The 20651-nt window shown below is 35.3% G+C and overlaps 2 protein-coding genes across 4 annotated transcripts; both read left to right on the plus strand.

Annotated features, from left to right (window-relative positions):
• The first annotated feature begins 227 nt into the window (after positions 1 to 227).
• Positions 228 to 15848, plus strand: LOC107015533 (vacuolar protein sorting-associated protein 45 homolog). 3 transcript variants are annotated; one of them, XM_027916658.1, is made up of 15 exons: positions 228 to 502; positions 4846 to 4917; positions 5564 to 5765; positions 5912 to 5991; positions 6568 to 6795; positions 6977 to 7102; positions 7229 to 7309; positions 7399 to 7540; positions 7653 to 7831; positions 10035 to 10190; positions 10770 to 10877; positions 11771 to 11892; positions 14936 to 15067; positions 15281 to 15391; positions 15481 to 15848. In XM_027916658.1, the coding sequence occupies exons 2-14, from the start codon at positions 4900 to 4902 to the stop codon at positions 15339 to 15341; spliced, it is 1635 nt and encodes a 544-aa protein (XP_027772459.1). In that variant the 5' UTR covers positions 228 to 502; positions 4846 to 4899; the 3' UTR covers positions 15342 to 15391; positions 15481 to 15848. The 3 variants fall into 3 exon arrangements, with proteins under 3 accessions (XP_027772459.1, XP_015071329.1, XP_015071330.1); XM_015215843.2 differs by lacking the exon at positions 4846 to 4917; XM_015215844.2 differs by lacking the exon at positions 4846 to 4917 and having other exon boundaries at positions 229 to 502; positions 15509 to 15848.
• A 1207-nt stretch (positions 15849 to 17055) lies between these two features.
• Positions 17056 to 19383, plus strand: LOC107016101 (B3 domain-containing protein REM9-like). Its single transcript, XM_015216583.2, has 4 exons — positions 17056 to 17297; positions 17457 to 17778; positions 18344 to 18453; positions 18583 to 19383. The coding sequence occupies exons 1-4, from the start codon at positions 17220 to 17222 to the stop codon at positions 18838 to 18840; spliced, it is 768 nt and encodes a 255-aa protein (XP_015072069.1). The 5' UTR covers positions 17056 to 17219; the 3' UTR covers positions 18841 to 19383.
• Positions 19384 to 20651: the final 1268 nt, after the last annotated feature.

Here is a 20651-nt window from a genome sequence, read left to right on the forward strand (position 1 = left end):
CAAAAAAAATAATCATTCAAAGTCATTGTGTTCTCATCAAAATGTGGTACGGATGATGAATGGCTCTGATTTTTTCTTTAATCGAAAGACTCGATTTTAAATCTAAATATTTTAAATAAAAAATACTTTTCTCAAATATAAAAATTTAAATTAATTTGATTTTAAAGATAGATAGACATTTAATAAAAATCAAATAAAACGGAAATGATTTTTTTTTTAATAGAAAACTTAACTGGGTCAGTTTACGACCAATCTTTTTTATTTTTCTTCATCAAACTCCTCAATGTTCTTTAATTCCCTCCAAAGATTAGCTGAGATCTGAAACAATTTTCTCCACTGAATTCACCAGATCAATTTCTCTGCCTATTTTTGGATTTGGATTGCTGAAATCATACAAGGAATTAAAAAAAAAATGGTACTTGTAGCAGCGGTGAGGGACTATATCAATCGCATATTGCAAGACATTTCTGGGATGAAAGTCCTCATTCTTGATTCTTCTACGGTTTGTTCTTTTCTTTCCAATTTAAAGAAACCCTTTTGTCTGCTTCTTTGTTTGTGCATATGTGTTTTGTAAATTATTAATTTTTGTGATGATAGTGAATGTTACATCGAGGTTGATGAGGGTTGTTGTCTGATCTGATAATGGGTAAGTGTGGGGGATAATTCAAGTTCAGTGCAATATAACTTATTAAATGTCGCCTTTTTGAGTGATAAATCCTGTGATCTGATGCTCTTTTTGTTTGAGTTAATATGTAATTATCAAACAACAACAACAATGTAGCCAGTAAAATTCCAGTAAGTGGGGTTTGGGGAAGGTAGAGCGTATGCAGAACACTAGCTTGAGGAGGTAGAAAGGCGGTTTTTGGAAGACCTCGGCTCAAGTGCATCAAAACCAACATGTAGTTACCAAAGAAAGAAAAAAAGAACTCTTGAGCTTCAATCAGTTTATCAAACAGTCAACTACTTTTATATTAGTTGGGTTAGCTAAGTGAATCATTTTTACCCATTCTGTATCTATTAGCTTTGTTTCATTTTGTACTAAAACATTGTCTTTTAAGACAACTTAGGAGTTATTTGAAGACCAGAATTCTCTGAATAGCATCCCTATAAAGATATACAGGTCTAACCAAGAATTGTTAGCAATGTGGTCAATGAAACACTAAAGGAAAATGGAAGTGCTCATTGCTGAGGCTACATTAACAATTTGATCATTGAGGATATGGGGGTAGATTTTGAGATACAGACATGGTATTAATAATTCCTAACTCATCAGATATTTGCTTAATACATCTGAAAAAGGAGAAGAAAGCATAGAAGGTGTTATCATTGGTTGTGGTAGTGATGGATCCTCGCCCCAGAGATCTTATGAAGACTCTGGTGGTGTATGTGTGTGATAGGGCCCCACATAAGCTCCAAAGTCATAGAGATGTCATGGAAGTGATAAGCAAAGATGCGAAACCCTTTCTTGTTGGTGAAGTTATGAGGTTGGATGAGGTGACTAGACTCTAGGCGATGTTCACACCTTACCGTGCTAGTTTGTGTTTGATGCACTGTTGATTATAAATTTGATACTGGAGCAGCCATTATACTTTCAAAGAGATATAAGCTGCTGTTCATGAATTCTGAAGATAAAGGATCAAAATGTTGTTTCTTGCTGGAGTAGATTCAGGCATGATTTGGAACATGGAAGATCTGAATGATGCCTAAGGCATCATGAGACTCTATATAGCTGGAAGACATATCAGGAGCTTATCAAAGCAGTCACGATTTGCATTTTGGGAAGGGTGGATGGAGAAATGATAGATGTTTTATATGAAGAATGAATGAAGAAGAGAACCTTTCAGTGTTTGAAATCCGCATGCTTATCGTTTTTGGTTTTAGGTGTAATCTAGTTGTAAAATGATATATATATTGTAATGATTTTGTTATTTCCATACATAGGTTGGGGTGAGTAGATGTTTGTACTTTCTACAGATTTAGCTCCCATTTGGTGCTACTTACTTATGTGCTTGAGTGGAGCATTGTTTCAAGTGACATGACCATGATTGAAATGTCACTGCACAACAAGTACAATTTACAAGTTTTATGATTCACTAGTCGTGAATGCTCTCTGCAACAACAAGCCAAATATGAGGCATCACACACTAGGCAAATCCGGCATCAGGCAAACATGGGAGATGTACTGCGTATGTAAGGAAATAAGCATTAGACCCTACTGATGCACTTTGAAGTCGTGTGGTTTAGATCCAAATTGGACAATATCACCAGTGGGCTGGGCTAGTTGCCTAATAGATGAAAACCCTGTAACTCCTTTACAATTGGATTTCTTCTCATTTCAATATCTTTGTCTCAAATGTGTTGCCTACCATGTTGGCTTCTTTTCTAGCAAAAGCTGCCTGTTCCGGAAGATTTTATGCAACCAACTTATTAATGGCCTTTGTCTGTAGGAAAATGAATAGAATATGCTTTATTATATATGTTATGGAGACTAAACGAAGAAAAAAGAGGAGACTTAGAAGGATATGATAAACGCAAATATAAACAAGTGAACTTCTGGAAGCCTTACCCCTGTGGCAGCCGCTTACAAGAATACAATTTGGAAAAAGTATTTGTCATCTTTCGGAATTCACTATGTATGTAGTTGAAAATTGGAAATAGTAAGAAAACAAAAAACTGGTCTGATCATCTTGGGAGATGCCAAATCAAAGTTCATTTCCTATTTTATGTATTGCATGGTAACAGATTGTTATAAAGATTTTACTTTTCTAGAAGAATTTTTAATGATCAGGAGGTGGATGAAGCTTGTGAAACATTGAATTTATTAAGGCCAATTAAACAGGATGAGAACAACAAACATAGGTGGTTTTGGTTGGCGGGTAATCATGGTGTATTTTTACCTTACCTTCTTAGGAAAAAAGTAATAGTGGTGCATTCTCTGTGCAAGTTGCTACAAAATCTAGCTGAAAATTGGAAAGTTGAGTGGCCATGGGAAGTGATTTGGAAAACAAAAGCTCTTCCAAAGAGGCTTGTTTTTGGTTGGTTGGCTACAAAGAATGCTTGCCTAACGTTGGACACTTTACAAAGGAGTGGAATTTCATCCTGTAGCAAATGTAATGTTTTGTTTGTGAAATAGCAGGGGAAACCACTGATTCTTCTACTGCATTTTAACTCAACCCGGCAATTTTGGACATTATTTCTGTATATTTTTTGGGTGTAGTACATAATGCCCAAGGATGTCAAGAATCTAATGTCAAGCAGGCAGGAATAGAGCATTGGGAACAATCTCAAACGAATTTGTTTGACTTCCCCATTATGTATCGCATGGAATATTTGGCTGGAAAGAGATGAGAGATGTTCCGAAGAAAAGAATCTACATTTATCTCTAGTTGAATCTGAATGTATTCATAGTTTGTTCCTCCGGTGCACCAACACCAGATGCAGAAACTGGAACCAGAGGTGGACCCACATGGAAGGGTGATGGGTCATAGAACCCTGTTAACTTCGGAAAATATCTTGTATATGTGTTATACCTTTATAAATGATCATATATCTTGTTAGACACCCAGAGACACAAATGTTGATCAGGTGCACTGGTCCAACTCGTTGCTTAGTCCCTCTGCGCAAGTGTGATCACCAGTGTTCGTTGCATTCTTCTTGTCATTCTTTTTTTAAAAAAAAGATTTAAAAAAGCATATTAAATGCGTCGGTAGTGAGTTTCAAAGAGGACTTTAATATGTAAAGTGGATTCACATCCATCAAACTGCAGGATGAGCCACTGTTTTATTTTTTCTCGTTTGATATTTATCAATCCAACTACAGCAGGTTTTTTTGTGCGAAATAAAATTTTCGATGAAGGGTGTTGCATGACACTGCTTCCACTAACGTGCATCCGCCTGGTGGTGCCCCTGTCATGTTCAAATCCTGGGTCCGCATGATCATCTTTTTGGTTTTTGAACTCCACGATGGCAAAGATATAATGAAGTCATTGTGATTGTCTTTTTCTGTACACTTCTGCAATATTTTCTTGGTACTAGCTTAAATAAAATCATCTTTACATTATACCTAAAAGAGAGTGTGTGTTGCATGTGCAACAACTTTCTTGGTGGAAGTTAGTTCTCTACTGTAAGGGTGTATTAGGTGTGGATTCTGGATTCTGTAGGATGGTTTGCTTTAAAATACTAGCTCTTTCCTCTTCTAATTAGATTATCAATTGGATACATCAGTTTGGTGTGGGATGGTTTTATGGAGGATAGTCTTCTTTGACATTTAAGCCTTTCTTTCTTGAAAAATCAATTAAGCCTTTTCTTTTTCTACCTATATGTACATTCTACCTATATGTACACACTTTTTATAGTTAGGTGTAGTGTTAATCTTATTGAAATACCTGCATAAGTGAATGCCAGGAAAGATTACGACCAAAAAGATGAGCCATTGCAAGTTATTTAATGCACTTAGAAGTCAACAATGGTTAAGCTGTCATTTACATCTTAAAGGGCCATGTTGTACCAAAGCCTAAGCAAAATGTACAATTGCGCCAAGAATATAATCTTCTTTTCCTTGAAAAATCTGTGGTTGCAGAAAAATTGTGCACCAGAAAGAATAGGAGCACCACTTATACCTAGAATGTTGAAGACCATATCCCTAAACTGAGAATTATACTTGCGGTGAAGAAAGAAGTGGTTAATGTTCTCTTCCTTTTCTTGCAAAGACAACATCTGTTGCTCAGCAGAACCCCTAGCAGAACCCCTTTTCTGTTAATTGTTAGGAGTAAGATAAGCCTCTTTAATATCAACCAAATGATATTTCACTTTGTATAAAGCTTTACTCCACCAAATGGTTTTCCAGGGCCACAGAGGAATAGGTGCTGGTTTTTCCAACCGAGTGTAGCAGCTTCTAACGATGAAGGCATCTATAAAGGTAAAATTTTTCTATTGGATTGGTTCTACAGTGTATTAGACCCATTGTCCACATGCATTAAATAGTGACATAGTGTATGTAGACAATGGGTCTAATACACTGTTAGAACCCATCTTCCGTCCAAGAGAAAGATTTTACCTTTTTCCAATTCGATGGTTTCTCTTCACACCCTAATTATTATTCTGGTAAAGCTTCTACTAGATAGTTAAACAGAATTACATCATTCGTGGCCATATTTTACCAACTTAACTACCAAAAGAATGTACAAATAAGCAATCAACTACTCCAAAAATAGTCGTTTTCCTGAGAAAGTGATTCGGAATATTAACCATCTAGAAGAAACTTTGGGATGTAATATTGATTATTTGCCGACCATATATTTTTGGACTTCCTCTTGGGGCTAAAGCAAATTCTATTTCTATTTGGGATGAAATACTACGATGTTAAGTGCAAGTTTCGTTTTAGTTGGTTATATCTGCAAAATGTCTTCCCGTGTTAATGTTATCCATTCATAAATCAGTGTTGCCAAATCAGGTGTAGAACTTAATAAACCTGAGGTCAATTATGTTATTGTTGAGTCTCACATCTCATCAATTCTGAGAAGTGCAATACAGAGTGGTGTTTACTTTTTACTCTTGATGAGCAGGTTAGTTCTGTTAGTGTTGTGTACTCTCAGTCAGAGCTTCTGAAGAAGGAGGTGTTCCTGGTGGAGCTGGTAGATTCTATTGCCATGTCCAAAGAATCCATGTCACATCTTAAAGCAGTTTATTTTCTGAGGCCAACATCAGAGAATATCCAGCATATGCGTCGTCAACTAGCTAAGCCACGATTTGGAGAATATCACCTTTGTAAGTATGTCCTCTTTAATTGGATGGCATGAAAAATCTGCTAATATACGTCTGCGAACTGGTATTTTTCAGAAGAACTTAGTTTCGACACTGTTGTCTGAGTTTCTCAAGAATGACACATTTCATATATCCTTTTTATTGCACAGTTTTCTCCAATATTTTGAAAGATACTCAACTTCATATGCTAGCCGATTCAGATGAGCATGAAGTTGTCCAGCAGTTGCAGGTATGCTTAGATTTATCATTTTCTGCTATTTTACAGGTTTTAGTTTCCTTGTAAGAAGAGCAAGGATTGTAGTTTGGTTTTTGTGTAAACATCTTTTGGTTTCAAGCACAATCTTTGTGCTGAAGATTCATATAACCAATATGTTACCTTCTAAAAAAGGGGAAATAATTCGTAATCAAAAAGAATATTGTATAGTATTGAAAAATTTAAGGAATTATAGCTCTATCCACTATCCAGAAACTGAAGATGAAAGGCCTTGCCCTTTTCTATTGTTGGTGTATAAACATGAATATATAGAAGACATAGAATCTTCTATTGATGTTCTAAGATCTGTAAGATGGTTATAGCTTAGTACAGCTTCCTGTATCCCCTGTAAGTATGGATAGGTGCAGTTTTTATGCAGCAAATAGTCATAAAAAAAATGTTACCCTCTTAAAGAAAATAATGATTAAGAAATCGTTGCTGATACATATTTCTATTAGAGCTCTAAAAATTTGTTGTAGCCTGTAACTTGTTTAAATTTGTAGTTGAAACTAGATATTCGCTATGTTACATGATTATTGACGTGATTTGCAGGAATTTTATGCAGATTTTGTTGCGTTGGACCCTTACCATTTCACGTTAAATATGGCCGCAAACCACATGTATATGCTCCCAGCAGTTGTAGATCCATCAGGATTGCAGCAGTTCTGTGATCGAATTGTTGATGGAATGTCTGCAGTTTTCTTGGCGTTAAAGCGAAGGCCTATTATTCGATATTCAAGGACATCTGATATTGCGAAAAGAATAGCACATGAAGCTTCTGTAAGCACGTCAGATGTTTCTTTCTTTTCCCTCAACTTTAATTGATCGTGCTTTGTAGCCTAACAAGTTCTATTATTAGGTTTATTTCATTTCCCCTGCTTAGGGTCGAAGGTATAGTTGGTTTTGGATATTTGAGATTGGAAAAGGAATAAGTTGAACATGTGTTTCATTCATATTGCAGAAGCTGATGTACCAGCAGGAGAGTGGCCTTTTTGATTTCAGAAGAACAGAAGTGTCTCCATTGTTGCTAATAATTGATAGGCGGGATGACCCCGTGACTGCACTGCTTAATCAGTGGACCTATCAGGTATGGGTAGTCAGTAAGTTCTCCATGTTTGTCATTTCTAACAAATTGTGCCTCCCCCTCTTTTTCTTCTTCAAGTCACCTCGGAGTGTCACATAATGCTACTCGTTTGTTTATGTACTTCTGCAGGCAATGGTTCATGAGTTGATAGGCATTCAAGATAATAAGGTCAACCTGAAAAACGTGGGCAAGTTGCCAAAAGATCAACAGGTCAAAAAGCTCTTTCCTCTTGTATCTAAATACTACCTTGTTGTCTTTTCCACAGTGATTCATTTGCTGTTGATTTTTTATGCTTTCAGGAGGTTGTACTGTCATCTGAGCAAGATGCATTTTTCAAAGCAAATATGTATGAGAACTTCGGAGATATTGGAATGAATATTAAGAAAATGGTGGACGACTTCCAACAAGTGGCAAAAAGTAACCAGAATATCCAGACGATAGGTTTGTATTGTAGCTTGGGCTGTACAGCAAGTGTTTATGTTGCAATTCACTCAAACATAGTATTTTTCTACTAAAAAGGAAGCTTCTGTTTATAATGTTTGCATCTTTGCAGAGGACATGGCTAAATTTGTAGACAACTACCCAGAATACCGAAAAATGCAAGGGAATGTTTCTAAGCACGTGACACTGGTTACAGAAATGAGCAAAATAGTTGAAGAGCGAAAACTGATGTTGGTTTCACAGACGGAACAAGAGTTGGCTTGCAATGGTGGACAAGGGGCAGCATTCGAGGTAGTTTGTTCCTCCAGGATTGAAGCATAATATTCTTATTATTATGGAAAAAATATGCGGAGAACTTGAGTAGAGAAATAAGGAAAATTTTGGAACTTGAGTAGATAAATAAGGAAAATTTTGGTTGTCTTTTCCTGTTTTCTACTTGTGGTGGTTATTTGGACCAAGTTTTGTATGCTTAAATCCTTTTCTCTCTGATAAACTAGTTCACATTCTAAATTTCCTTTGATCACGTTGAATATGTAACTAAACCAAGGTAACTCTGCTTTTAAGCAACACTGATTTCTTTAACTTCTATGTTGCAACTGTATTTGAAGTTGTTTTAACGAATAAATACTTCTAATGTAAACTGATAGTCAATGAGTTGTTTATGAGAGGGGATGAGGGATGAGGGGATGAAAGATTTGGGGCCTGTTTGGATGGGCTTATAAAAAGTTAAACTTATAAGTCAAAAGTTAAAAATCATAAGTAGATGGTACCCTGCTTTTTACTTTTGACTCATTTTAATACTTTTTTGGCCTAAAATGGGTGCTTAAAAGTACTTTATAACCTTTCCAGACACCTCCAAAACTAAAAAACTACTTAAATGTTAAAAGTACCTAAAAGTAGGTTAATCGAAACGGGCACTTACTGTTGCAACTTGCAAGTACTTTGTAAACACTGCTGCACATGATGCACACAATCATGTATGGACAAAATCCTTGACGACAAGAGCTTAGGTTGTATCAAGTAACCTTGCATACTAGAAAGATATATATACACTAATGTGGTTTTATTTTGTGGTTAGCATATGCATTCATCAACCAAGGCATGTACACTTTGAGTTCATATTGTGCTTGTTTTGGTAATGTGTATTACTGTCACCAAGCTGGTGGAGGTGACAGGGTTACTTCGTATCAGTTGAAATTGGGGGCCAAGGATTAGTAGGATTGATCACTTCCACCTGTTTGGTAAATGGATAGGCTAGCTATGGCATGGACTTCAACTTTAAGGATACATATTCGTGTTGGTAATGATTCTGCTAACAATGTGCATGGGGACGTGTTCAACAACTTTTTTTATTCTTCTGTAAAGTATTTTATTTGCCTTTCAATTTTATTGATACACCTGTTCTCCAGTGTTACAAATTGCTATGATTTTGGGACCAATTAGGCGTAAACAGAAATTGTAAAGAAAGCACAAATTGGAAGAGCTTTTCTGCTGTTACCATAGTTTGTCTCTTATAAGATTTTGTTCATGTGTTTGGAATTTTTTTTAATGATCTAGGAACTTTTGGAAAGGCTCTCTTTATTTACCATGTTTTTTGTTGTTAGGCTATGCAGAAATTCTCATAAATAATGATAATGATAATAATAAAACATAAATCATAACGTATTGTCAATCCGTGTTGTCTTCATTTTTCATTTAATATTTTTGAGGTAAATCCCATCTCCAAACCCCTCGTCTCATGGGTCAACACTGGTTTATCTACCTTCCCCTTGATGACTTGAATTCCAATTTCAACAATTTTCTGTATCTGGTTCGACTGTGTCTCTCCCCATCCAGGCTTTTTGATGCTAAACCTAGATGGTGTCATAAATATACAGTTGTATTTGTATCTAATTTGTGATATCCATCTATAAAGTGGCTATTCTAAATACAACATATATATTGTTTTGGAATCTTTGAAATTATTAATATGTCAATGAGTTCGCAGGCCCTGAGCAATATTTTTGATTCTATAAATGATACAAGTGTTTGCATCTCCTAAAAGAAAAGAAGAGGTGACAAGTTTAGTTCAATCAAATACTAAGTTTCTTTTGATAAAAAAAATGTTCTGCCTTTCTGTACTAAAATAATTCACCTTACATCATTGATATGTTTGACGCTATTGGTTTCTGATCATTTCACTGCAGTTGTAACTTAACTCTTTTTTTCGGGTGAGTTCTTAGCTTAAATCATGACTTGAGATTTATTGCAAAGTAGTATGTTGCCATTACTATATACATGTTATTGGTACCCTGGTTGTAGAAACTCTGTAAACACAAATTTCAAATCTTTGAAACATGTTATTTGTGTTTAGAATTCAGATATCTGCCAAGTGATGTGCTATTGTGCAGTTTGAGTTGTCTTTTACTTAAAACTAGTGACTTTATGATTTGAAAATCAGTGGAAGACAGATCTTTTTGGGTGTAATTTCTTTTTTATTCTGCTATGTCTACAGGCTGTGACAAATCTATTGAATAATGATAATATCTCTGATGTTGACCGCCTGCGCCTTGTCATGCTGTACGCCTTGCGCTATGAGAAGGAGAGTCCTGTTCAACTCATGCAGCTATTCAACAAATTAGCATCTCGGTCGCCCAAGTATAAGCCTGGGGTAAGGAGGAGTACTATGATTATTTCCCCTTTTCAGATTCTTTTTTGTGTTAGTCATGCTATCTTGGTTCTGTTTACTTTTATTACCTGTATCTTACAAGTTATTCTGCCCCTGCCCAATATCTCCTTGTGAAAGAGTAAAAGAAGATAATTAGGACCTCACTCAGTGCCTTCTGTAAAGGCCATTTTTCTTTTAGCTAACGGTTAATGTGCTTATTCGTTATGTTGATTGATCTGATCTGTTTGTGGGTGCTAAAAAGTGATTGCTTCTGATGGTCTTCAAAGATATTTTGATGGCCTGGCCTTAAAGATTCTACTTTTCTGTTTATGCTATGATGTTTGTACAAAAAGGGATAAAAAGAGGAATAACTATTCTATTCTCTGAATGCTTGGTTATTATGTTTCATTTAAGTAGGTACAAAGTCAGTGGTCTTGTTTAGTCCATGCTGGTTGTTGCTTATAGTTTATATGTAGGGATTGATATCAAAGTAGGTTTTCTTCTATCGTTAATCTGCACTTGATGTTAAATTGACAATCTTATCTGACAAATGAAGTCATTTTTATTGGTTATGGTTTGAAGCTAGTGCAATTCCTTCTAAAGCAAGCAGGAGTTGATAAGAGAACTGGAGATCTGTACGGGAACAGAGATCTCCTGAACATTGCACGTAACATGGCTCGTGGGCTCAAGGTGTGTCTAGAACTAGAATACTTTCTTTCTGTCTCTGTAATATTAACAAAAACCAGAAGTTTAAAGTAATATAGGATGGTAGAAACATCTCCTCAAGCATTTGTACTTGAGAAAAGAAAATGTCACATTATAGACAATTTATTGATCCCTTCGGCCATGGCTGTATTTTTTAGTTCACGGTGCTTGCAGAGAACTTAAAAAGGTCATTGATAGACCTATTTTTGTGTCTCTAAGTTCATTTTAACATGTTTTTGATTAAACAGAAGTATTTCTTTAGGTTACACCAAGTAGGTTTTGTATTACAAGTACACATTAAGCGTTCGAGCAATATACACAATCTTTTATACAAACAGGAATTTCCTGGTTATACAACGATATAATATAGACATAATTTTTTTTTTAATAAAGGTGACAAAATGCTGCTATTTTCCATAATATGCTTCTGTTTGATTCTAATTCTTGTTTTGTCCACCAACTTATTGACATGTCTGCTACTCTTTTTAGGATAACCCGTTGTATTTTCATAACAGAAAACACCAATTTAACTCTTAAGGCAAAGCGACAATGTAACAGCAGGTGATCAGTAACCTCTTCACATTGTTTGCTGATACAGCAACTACTAATGATAATAAATCTTCTATTCCTTAAACCGTTTCCCATCAGAACAGCATCACACACTGCACACGTTGTAAAAGAATCCACCTTTCTCGAAATGCTAGAATTCCAAATGGTTTGAACAGAAGTATCTCACAGATGACTCTATTAAGTTAAAATATCCTCCTCCTGCTGTGTAACTTCTGGAACATTATCCTCCTCCAGAAATGATTCTTATTTTACTTTCCTACGCCTTCTAGATGTAGATGTTAGTAGTTTACAGTTGTCTTTTGTCACAGGGGGTTGAGAATGTGTATACCCAGCATCAACCACTTCTATTCCAGACTATGGAGAACATCACCAGGGGTCGATTGAGAGATGTGGACTACCCTTATGTAGGAAATCACTTTCAGCAAGCAAGGTCAGTCAGCTGAGCTGCAATGATATTTCAAATTTTACTATTTCCATACAGGATTGAGCCTTTTCTCTAGTTTTAGTGCCCCAAGAGACTAAGTAGAACTCTAGCAGTTTGACACAGGAAGTGCAACTACTTCCATAAATAATTCTGGCATTCATGAGATCTTTCTCATAGTAAGTATGTATCTCCGATACTGAAGCCACAATGTTGTGATTGAAATTAATAACCTAGCTATTGGAGCAATTGAAATTGATTCACGATACCTCTTTGACTAAATTTTCTTCCCCTGAATATGGAGTTCATGCATTGGTCCTACTTTTGTTAACATAACCAATAGCCAGACGGGCGGCATATATGGGTCATAGCTGCCCGCCGGCGGTGTCAACTTTTTTTTTTTTATACCAAGATCATTGAAGCTCTGATATCATGTTCAAGTTTGTGACCATCTCATTTAAAAGGTTAAGCTGTTAGAGAGACCACACTTATATTATTCAATACTAAACACCATTAATTTCATAACACCTAACCTTACAATTACCATCAAACCACTCCAACAAGAAAACTCTGGGTTAACAATCAAGAACTAGAAAATCCGACCCTTAGTCATTATCTTTTCCCGCCTTAACAACAATAAACAACAACCTTTCCATTCAGACTCCGTGCCCAAAGGCCTATGAATGAAACCTTTTGTTCATCTCCAAGAATATTATAAAATAAAATACATGTCTAACTATTCAGTGTAGAAAACCTAGCCTACCTGGTGCTAAACAACTATTGTAGAAAGTTTACTCGTGATCTTTGACTCATTTTGTGAATCTTTAGCTTGTTTTTGGTCTAAAATAGCAACATAAGTACAAAATACATCAGAATAGACCTAAATATTCTCCAATTATATCCATATCCCAAACCTTAGGCAAACCTCATGATTATTCCACCCAAAACAGAGTTTTTCCACCATTAATTCACCTAAAACTACCAATTTTATGTTAATGTTACATAAGTGAATTACGATAAATAAATCAAGAATAACCTTTCTTAAGAGCTCAAGAGTCTTATGATTTTCCCACATTATATGAATTCAAATTCTTCTCCAGGGCTACAATGATATTCTCTGTGGCCTAGGAATCAAACTACAAAAGTAGGAGATTAGATTGCTCTAGGTCGCCCTTTCTCTTCTCTAGTATTGGGATTTTCCCACCTTAGATGAATCAAAATTCTCCCTAGGGCCCCAATTACCTTCTCTAAGGCCTAGGAATCGAATCGAACTACAAAAATAGATCAGATTACTCACATATTCGAAGATTCCTAATAAAGAATGAAATTTGTCCTAGGTCGACCATGAATACAAACCATCTCCTAAGCTTTATTCTCCAAAATGTTCTTGGGGTTTTCCACAATTATAGGTGCTGGAGAATCAAGAATAGGGTTGACTCTGACACCATATTAAGAAAATTGACCATGGGCCTAACTCAACCCAAAAGAGTTCACTCATGCGGTAAGGAATGCCCAAAACCATATAAGAAGATCACAATACATTCCTTCAATCAATGTGGGACACTCTAAGAAGATCCGTGTTGCAATAGCGGATCGTATTTTGATCTCCTCTAAGTCTTGCACAATGTTTCCTTTTGGCAACCATCCTTTCTATGTGACTACAGTTTCAATGCACACTGGCAATGTGGAAGACCTTATTGTCACGACTTTTATCTGGCACTTAGGCCGCGACAGGGCACCTGAAGAGCTTACTACCCATTAGGTGAACTCTAAGCTAAATGCGTAGAAAAATAAAGAATATACCAATAGTGCGAATACATTATCCAACTACTGAGTGTGGCCAAAAATCCCATAAATGGCCGAATCATGAAGCTACTAGTTTGAATACAAAATACGAGAAGTACCAAGTCTTTTTTTTTTGACACTAGTAGCATTTGTATTTCAGTCACTACTTAGGTAGTACTGAAAAACCATATTTACATAAAAGAAGAAAAGGGTTATAGTCTTTCCAATGCCTGCTTAAGAAGAAGAACGCACCATGATCCAACAGTACTCACCTCGACTGAACTGGACTGAAGAAAGCTGAAATAATTTAGGTACCTGCTACGTGGTTGCCATCTGTAGCTCCTGCACACACAAAAACATCAAAAGTGCGAGTCTAAAGACCCTACAAGATCATCGGCACACCCTCTTAGCTTACCTGTGTTGGCAAGTCTTAGAAATCTCTGCTAATGCAGAATAACACAGAAATCAGTACAAATATAAGACTAATAATACGGATACTGAGCTATGTCTGAAATCATGTATACATACACGTAATGCACACCCCTTCAAGCAGTGATGTACACAGAATCTTTTGTAAGTGGTGTCAACACTTGAAGTAGTGAAATAAATTACTATATCGACATGAGAGATGCTAGAATAACTTCATGTTAGTTGAATTATATTTTTATAACTCTGATTTTTAAGAGCAAGTGTTTTGGCACATTGGTTAAATCCAATAAAATTTGAAAAAAATAATTGCGCATGAAGCTAATTTCGAACACCCAGTGTGCTTCTGCAATTTCAAGCGTAAGACCATCAGACCACGTGGCATTGTCTGTCAAGCGGTGTCATTCACTGTTTATATATCCACATTTTCATATTGTTTGTAGGTATATTCAGTTTAAAATATTCGATGAAGCGGTTTAGAATGACACTGCTTCGACTAACGTGCGTCCTCTCCTGCCTTCAAGATCTGTTTGATACAGATGCATGTTGCGTTCCTCCTCCACCCAAGGCAAAAGAAAAGCTTCTTTCCAGCGGCAGGTTATTCAACTTCGGAATGGTTGGAACCTTTAAAATATATACCAAAACCAACTCTAGCTCCTGCTTCACAGACCTTTAAAACTTTTTTCTCTTCTCTTTGTAGTTTTCCAAACTTTATATTTGAAATGAGGTCAACTAAACTTCCTCACGTTTTTAGGGTTCAAGATGAGGTGGAACATGGACAAAAATATTATGGTGCTTAAACTATTCATGTGGCTAAAAATAAATTGTTCATCACATACAGGCCACAGGAAGTGGTGATCTTCGTTGTTGGTGGGACAACATATGAAGAGTCACGTTCGGTTGCTCTACAGAACTCTACGAACTCTGGGATTCGTTTTATACTTGGTGGTTCTTCCCTTCTAAATTCTAAAAGGTATGCTCTCCCTTGTACGCCAACCATCATTCTATATTTGACGTTTTCTTCACACATTGGAGTCCTGAAGCTTATTTCCATCATTCAGAACATGTTTTTTGATTGTTATTCCTCATCGTCTCCCAGTTACATTGAACTCTTCATAAGGTTTATTTAGTTTTAGCATTCAGTTAACTGAAATCTTTGTGTGTAATGGATCTGGTGGACCTATAGATTCTTGAAGGACCTTGAAGAAGCTCAGAGAATCGCTCGTATAAGCACCAATATGCTTTGAATTTTGGACTCTACAGTAGCTTGTGAAAATCTGAAAATATAGAATCACAGGTAAAATCTACATTCAGCTAGCAATCACTATAATCATTGTACAACCCTTTCAGGGGCAGTTGTATGATGACAGTATCTTTCATTTTTAGTCTAAAGGGGGATACTTGGATTCTGCAGAAGTACATAACGAGCTGAGTTTGCTGATGAAAATTCCCATAAATACATTGTGTAGCCACTGTAATCATCGTCTTTCATAGCTTCCGCGTCCTGCCCAAGTGAGAAGGTTTTGAGACCACCTCATCTGTGTGCCACTTTTCATGTCTAGATTTGTTGTGTACATGTAGTGTTCTCATATTCCTAAGATACTTCTCTTGACTTGTAGTCTTGTAGCATATCTGTTCTCATGTCCTGACTGTTATTTGGAATCACATAAAGCTTACATATGGTACAGTACATCTTACAGTAGTTTCTGTGAAGGTAGTTATTAATGTTATGTTTATTTTTCCCCTTTGATATATTTTAAGTAGGCAATTGAACATGCTATTTCATCTTGTGATTTGAAATCAAGAGACACTCAATATTTGGACATATGTAATTTCATCTTATGAATAATTTCAAACTCTCCAAAAGGCTTTGTTTGGGAATTTCACATCATGATTTTACATTTTCCAAATACAAAAATTTTACAAGTTCATATTTGTAAAAAAATAAAATAAAAAATCCATCATTTATATCTACATAATATTTTGCGAGAATATTAATGAAGTGATGAAATATTCACGGAGTAAAAACATAATTATATAGTTACTAATGATACTAATGATGTTGATCAACAAATTACTTAATAAATATGGTACGCGATTACTCATGTTTGTGTTTACTTTTTTATGAGACTAAGGTTTAATCCATAAATGCTTTACTTTTCTTTTTAATAGTATATTATATTTTTGTTATGAATTTCTATTTATTTGGTAAGATAGTATAAATAATTGAAATAATTCTGATAGTTTTCCTGATCAAATATTTTTTTTTAATTAATCAGAGGTTTACTTTTTACCTTCCAAACACATTTTGGTAACACTTTTATTTCTCTCCGCCAAGGGTGTGTATTGGTTGATTCAATTTGATTCCATTCACTATCGGTTTGATTTATCAATTTTTAAATATGCTAGATCAATTATCAATTACTAAGATTTTTTTTTAATTTTTAATTTATCGATTATTTGTCCTTAACGTTTTGATTTTTGATTTAATCAATAAAAAACTCATAAAATAAATGTATAACTTCTCCAATAATTAAGCGCAACATGACAATAATGTAAACTTACACAATGCCCATAAAATAGAAGAATCAATGACTAACCGGAGAAGAACTCTAAAAAAAAAAAACTAGAACAATAATGTGAATTAACAACTAAATGACAAAAATAACATTCTACTATTTTCTTTATTTTTAATTATTTGTTCATTTTTTTTACTTTATTTTGACGGATAAAGAAATATAATATTTTAAAAAAGATAGAACCTTTTAAAAAGTAACTAATAAGATACTGATATTAAATTTTTTTGATAGTTATATAGATGTACTATAATCTTAATGAGTTATGAATTTAGTTAGTAAGATACCAACATTAAATTAAAGTTTAATATTTATATAAGTATACTATAATCTGGTTATCCATAGTCGATAACATAATATTAAAAAGGTAAAAAAATAAAAAACAATCTGGATTTGATTTATTAATCGGTCATTTTCTTTTTTCACACCCTTAATTCCGACGGAACCCTAAAAACAATTCCGACGGAACTTTTGGGCAAAATCTCTTATATATATATAAAAAACAAACTGTTTCCAGTATAGCAATCGATTACTCCGACGAATTTAACGATGCAGTCTTCTTCGTCGGAACTTCCGATTAGCAGACGTTTCTTCAAGGTTATGGTGCCTGGTTTTCACTCTAAACTTGTAAGATATCACTGCCATTTCTTTCTATTTTTTCTTAATTTTTTTAATTTTTTTTTTGGGTGGTATCAGTTTTCTATATGAACGGAAGAGAAACTTCCAGAATTTATGGTGTTTTTGATAGTATATTCCAATTTTTGTTCAATTCACCTGGTATTGCAGACAATTCCACCAGCTTTTTTTCCGAAGCTAAAAGGGGATAAATCAGAAAAGGGGACAATAATAAAGGGCAAAGATACATGGAATGTTGAAATTAATCGATCCGAGAAGGGCATTATCTCGTTTGATAAGGGTTGGGAGGAATTTGTGCAAAATCATGACCTAAGAGTTGGAGATTTTGCTGTGTTTGAGCACTTGGGTGATATGCGTTTCAGTGTTACACTTCTTGATTCAACTGGCTGTGATAAGAAGTTGTTGGAGAAGAGTGAAGTAGTACCTTCCCAGGAGAAAAAGAAAAAGGTGAACTCTGCTCAGCCCGGAACAGGTAATTTCCCTAAAGTTGTTATTTTTCCTCTATTGGTGTATAGAAATTACTTTTCATATTGATACATTTATAGTAAGAAATTATAATCCTGCCTAAGATCAAGGACAACAACCAAACACCTTACCTTTAATAGATCTCCAGATTCTTTTGCTTTGCTTCCCTACAGTTGAATCTAATATTCCTAAGCTGAATATGGATATAGACAAAGATTTGATTGTCGATTTTATTTTTTTTTAAAAATGTGTATTATGAACAGATGCGTTGTCTGATTTAGGGACATATCTGTTAAGGAAAATATGCTTGTAGTTGTACTATTGCTTATACTTTAACTTGGTATAGTTGTTTTACTATTATGGCAATCAATCTTGTCGAAAGAAAGAAGAAGAAGGTACTGTTATATCAATCAAGAAACTGATATGGAATAAGAAAAGTTTCATCTTTTGTAACATTGTTAAAGCCATGTCTATGATGAGTATTTCAGAAAAGTGGAAAGGAGGGTAATCTAGAGGAGTGTTCCAATGTACATTTCTATTGGCTTTGATGCTCTATTTCTTACTTTCTGTAGAGAAAAGGAAAGTTGAGGGAGATCAACCTCACTACCAATGCATGAAAGGAAGTTCTGAGTTCACGGCAAGAATAAAAGAATATAACGTGAGAAAACGTTCTCCTTATATGGTGAGCTTTTAACTCTTCTTTTCTTTTATCCAAACCTCTGACAACACAAACAATGAATTTTTTATTGTAGTGCCTAAACATATTCAATATGATCTTTTCCTAAATTTCTCTAATGTGCTCTTATGACAGCATATACCCACAGAGTTTTGTCAGTCAAATGCACTCTTTCAGAATACAACCATGACGTTAACAGGCCCGTCGGGTAAATCATGTCCTGTGAGTCTGAGAATTTGCAATGGTGGGAAGACTCTATATGCTTGTATTACCAGAGGCTGGCATGATTTCTTTTCAAGCAACAAGCTAAAAGTAGGAGATGTTTGCCTCTTCCAACTTGATCGCTCAAAAAGCGACTCAAATTCCATTGCCATCGATGTTCGTGTTTTGTAGGCTGCAGACTTTTCTTTTATCTTTATTCTTTTGATTTTTACTAGTTAGTGTTACCTTGTAAACTTGTTTCATTAGGTATAGGTTCTTTTTATTGACTTGATTGGCTGATCAACAACAAGTAGTACTCTAGCTGTTGCAGAGTAATTAGGCAGTGTGTTATATGTTGAGAAGCAAAAATGCTGATGAATAAGTTGCATGAAGAAAATAATCTTAGAGGCAACTCAAGCCAGAAGGAGAGATCGAAGGTCATTCCAACCTCTATTTAGTGGACAATATGGGAAGAAAGGAACAAAAGATGCTTTGACGATAAATCAAGTCATATCCAGAAAGATGAAGTTGAAGTGTTTGGTACTTTTGTATTTTTGGTGTAAAGGAACATGTGTAGAAGATCTTGATTCAATTTTTGATATTTTAAACTCCTTCTAGATGATAGTGGAGCTGTATGTTTGGTCTCTGTACAGTCCTGTAATTATGGATGGTTATACAGTCTTTGTATAATCTTACTAATATATACGATATGTTAGCTGTTTTAAAGTAAATAAATTATGAGTACCATATTCTAACAACCTGTTCGTTTGCAAGCAGTTATTTAGTGAATGATGTTGGTAATTCAAAGCTATCCATAGTGTCTAGCTATCGTCATTTTTCCTGCCCAATAATATCTTTTTGTCAATAGTTTTTTCAAATTTGGAAAGATGACATTCAGCTGATCTTCATGGCTGAAGCAGTTCTTGTTGGAGTTCAAACTCCTACAGTGGTTGTTGACTCGTTATGCCTGTAAGTTCCAGATAGATTTAACACATTGCACCCTATCCTAACTGTTTGCTGTTTTATGAAGTCCGACTCGAAGCTTGCTCTGATTCAATATGCTAATCTCTTGAAGCTCATGTTGAGGTCAGTATTGTTCTTTTTTTTCATGGAAACTTTCATTTAGTCTTCTTAATTTTGTTAAAACATCCTGCATATTTTCCTAATTAGATCTTGTACTTCTTTTATTTGGTATCTGCAACTTGCTTTAAAATATTTTGTCAAGACAACCCGCAAGGCTTTGGTTTAGTAGAGCCGCTAGGGGAGTGGCTCTGCGTATAGATAGGGTTAAATTTGCAGGGATCATGCAAATAAATGGGCCCCTTCTCTTTTGGATAAATGGGGTAGTTTTGAAGGCGCTTTCTGATCTACTTTTTTCTTACGTCACTCTCATGTCTTGCCCCTCAATATAGTGACTGCTTCCATGTTTTCCCTGAATTTTCATCAGTTCTAGGCTCAAGTGCCTGTTCATCCATCTTCATTCCAAACAAAGTGAGCATCTCCAGTGAATGTAATTGCTATGCCACGAGCTGGCTAGATATGTGGAACATAGGGCTTGTAGTACCTGCTAGCGCGGCTGTGCAGTGGAAGGGAACGAGCCTAAATTTGACCCCCTTTCTTTTTTTCAAGTGTAGTGTGTGATATGTTGGTTAGGTGCATATCATGAGTTTAGACATTGTTGTGGACGAAATCCTTGTATTTTAGTGGAGAAAGGTAGAATGGCAGACCCATTGTCCACCATGATTTGAACTATGTGGTAGCTAGCTTTCGGGGATTTCTCAGTTACAAAAAGAAATTGTCAAGACATTGGAAATCGAGACATCCATTTTCACATAAAAACTTGCAACACTTTTGCCCAAGGTTTTTATTTCTTATATATTCTTGATGATTACGAGAGTCAAATGTTGATATATATCAACTTGCAAGTCAGCACGCCATGACAGGTTTTTGACTTATGTTCTTTTGTGATTTGTCTTTTCAGCAGGATTATGATCCTCTTGTAT

Source organism: Solanum pennellii, chromosome 4 (genome assembly GCF_001406875.1).
Source record: "Solanum pennellii chromosome 4, SPENNV200".
In the NCBI taxonomy this organism is placed as follows: Eukaryota; Viridiplantae; Streptophyta; class Magnoliopsida; order Solanales; family Solanaceae; genus Solanum; species Solanum pennellii.

Coding starts and splice junctions, on each gene's coding strand:
- LOC107015533 (XM_015215843.2), top strand. CDS start 413: ATGGTACTTGTAGCAGCGGTGAGGGACTATATCAATCGCATATTGCAA. Junction 6,796..6,976: donor GAATAGCACATGAAGCTTCT/GTAAGCACGTCA, acceptor TTCATATTGCAG/AAGCTGATGTACCAGCAGGA. Junction 7,103..7,228: donor TTAATCAGTGGACCTATCAG/GTATGGGTAGTC, acceptor GTACTTCTGCAG/GCAATGGTTCATGAGTTGAT.
- LOC107016101 (XM_015216583.2), top strand. CDS start 17,220: ATGCAGTCTTCTTCGTCGGAACTTCCGATTAGCAGACGTTTCTTCAAG. Junction 17,779..18,343: donor CTCTGCTCAGCCCGGAACAG/GTAATTTCCCTA, acceptor TACTTTCTGTAG/AGAAAAGGAAAGTTGAGGGA. Junction 18,454..18,582: donor GAAAACGTTCTCCTTATATG/GTGAGCTTTTAA, acceptor CTCTTATGACAG/CATATACCCACAGAGTTTTG.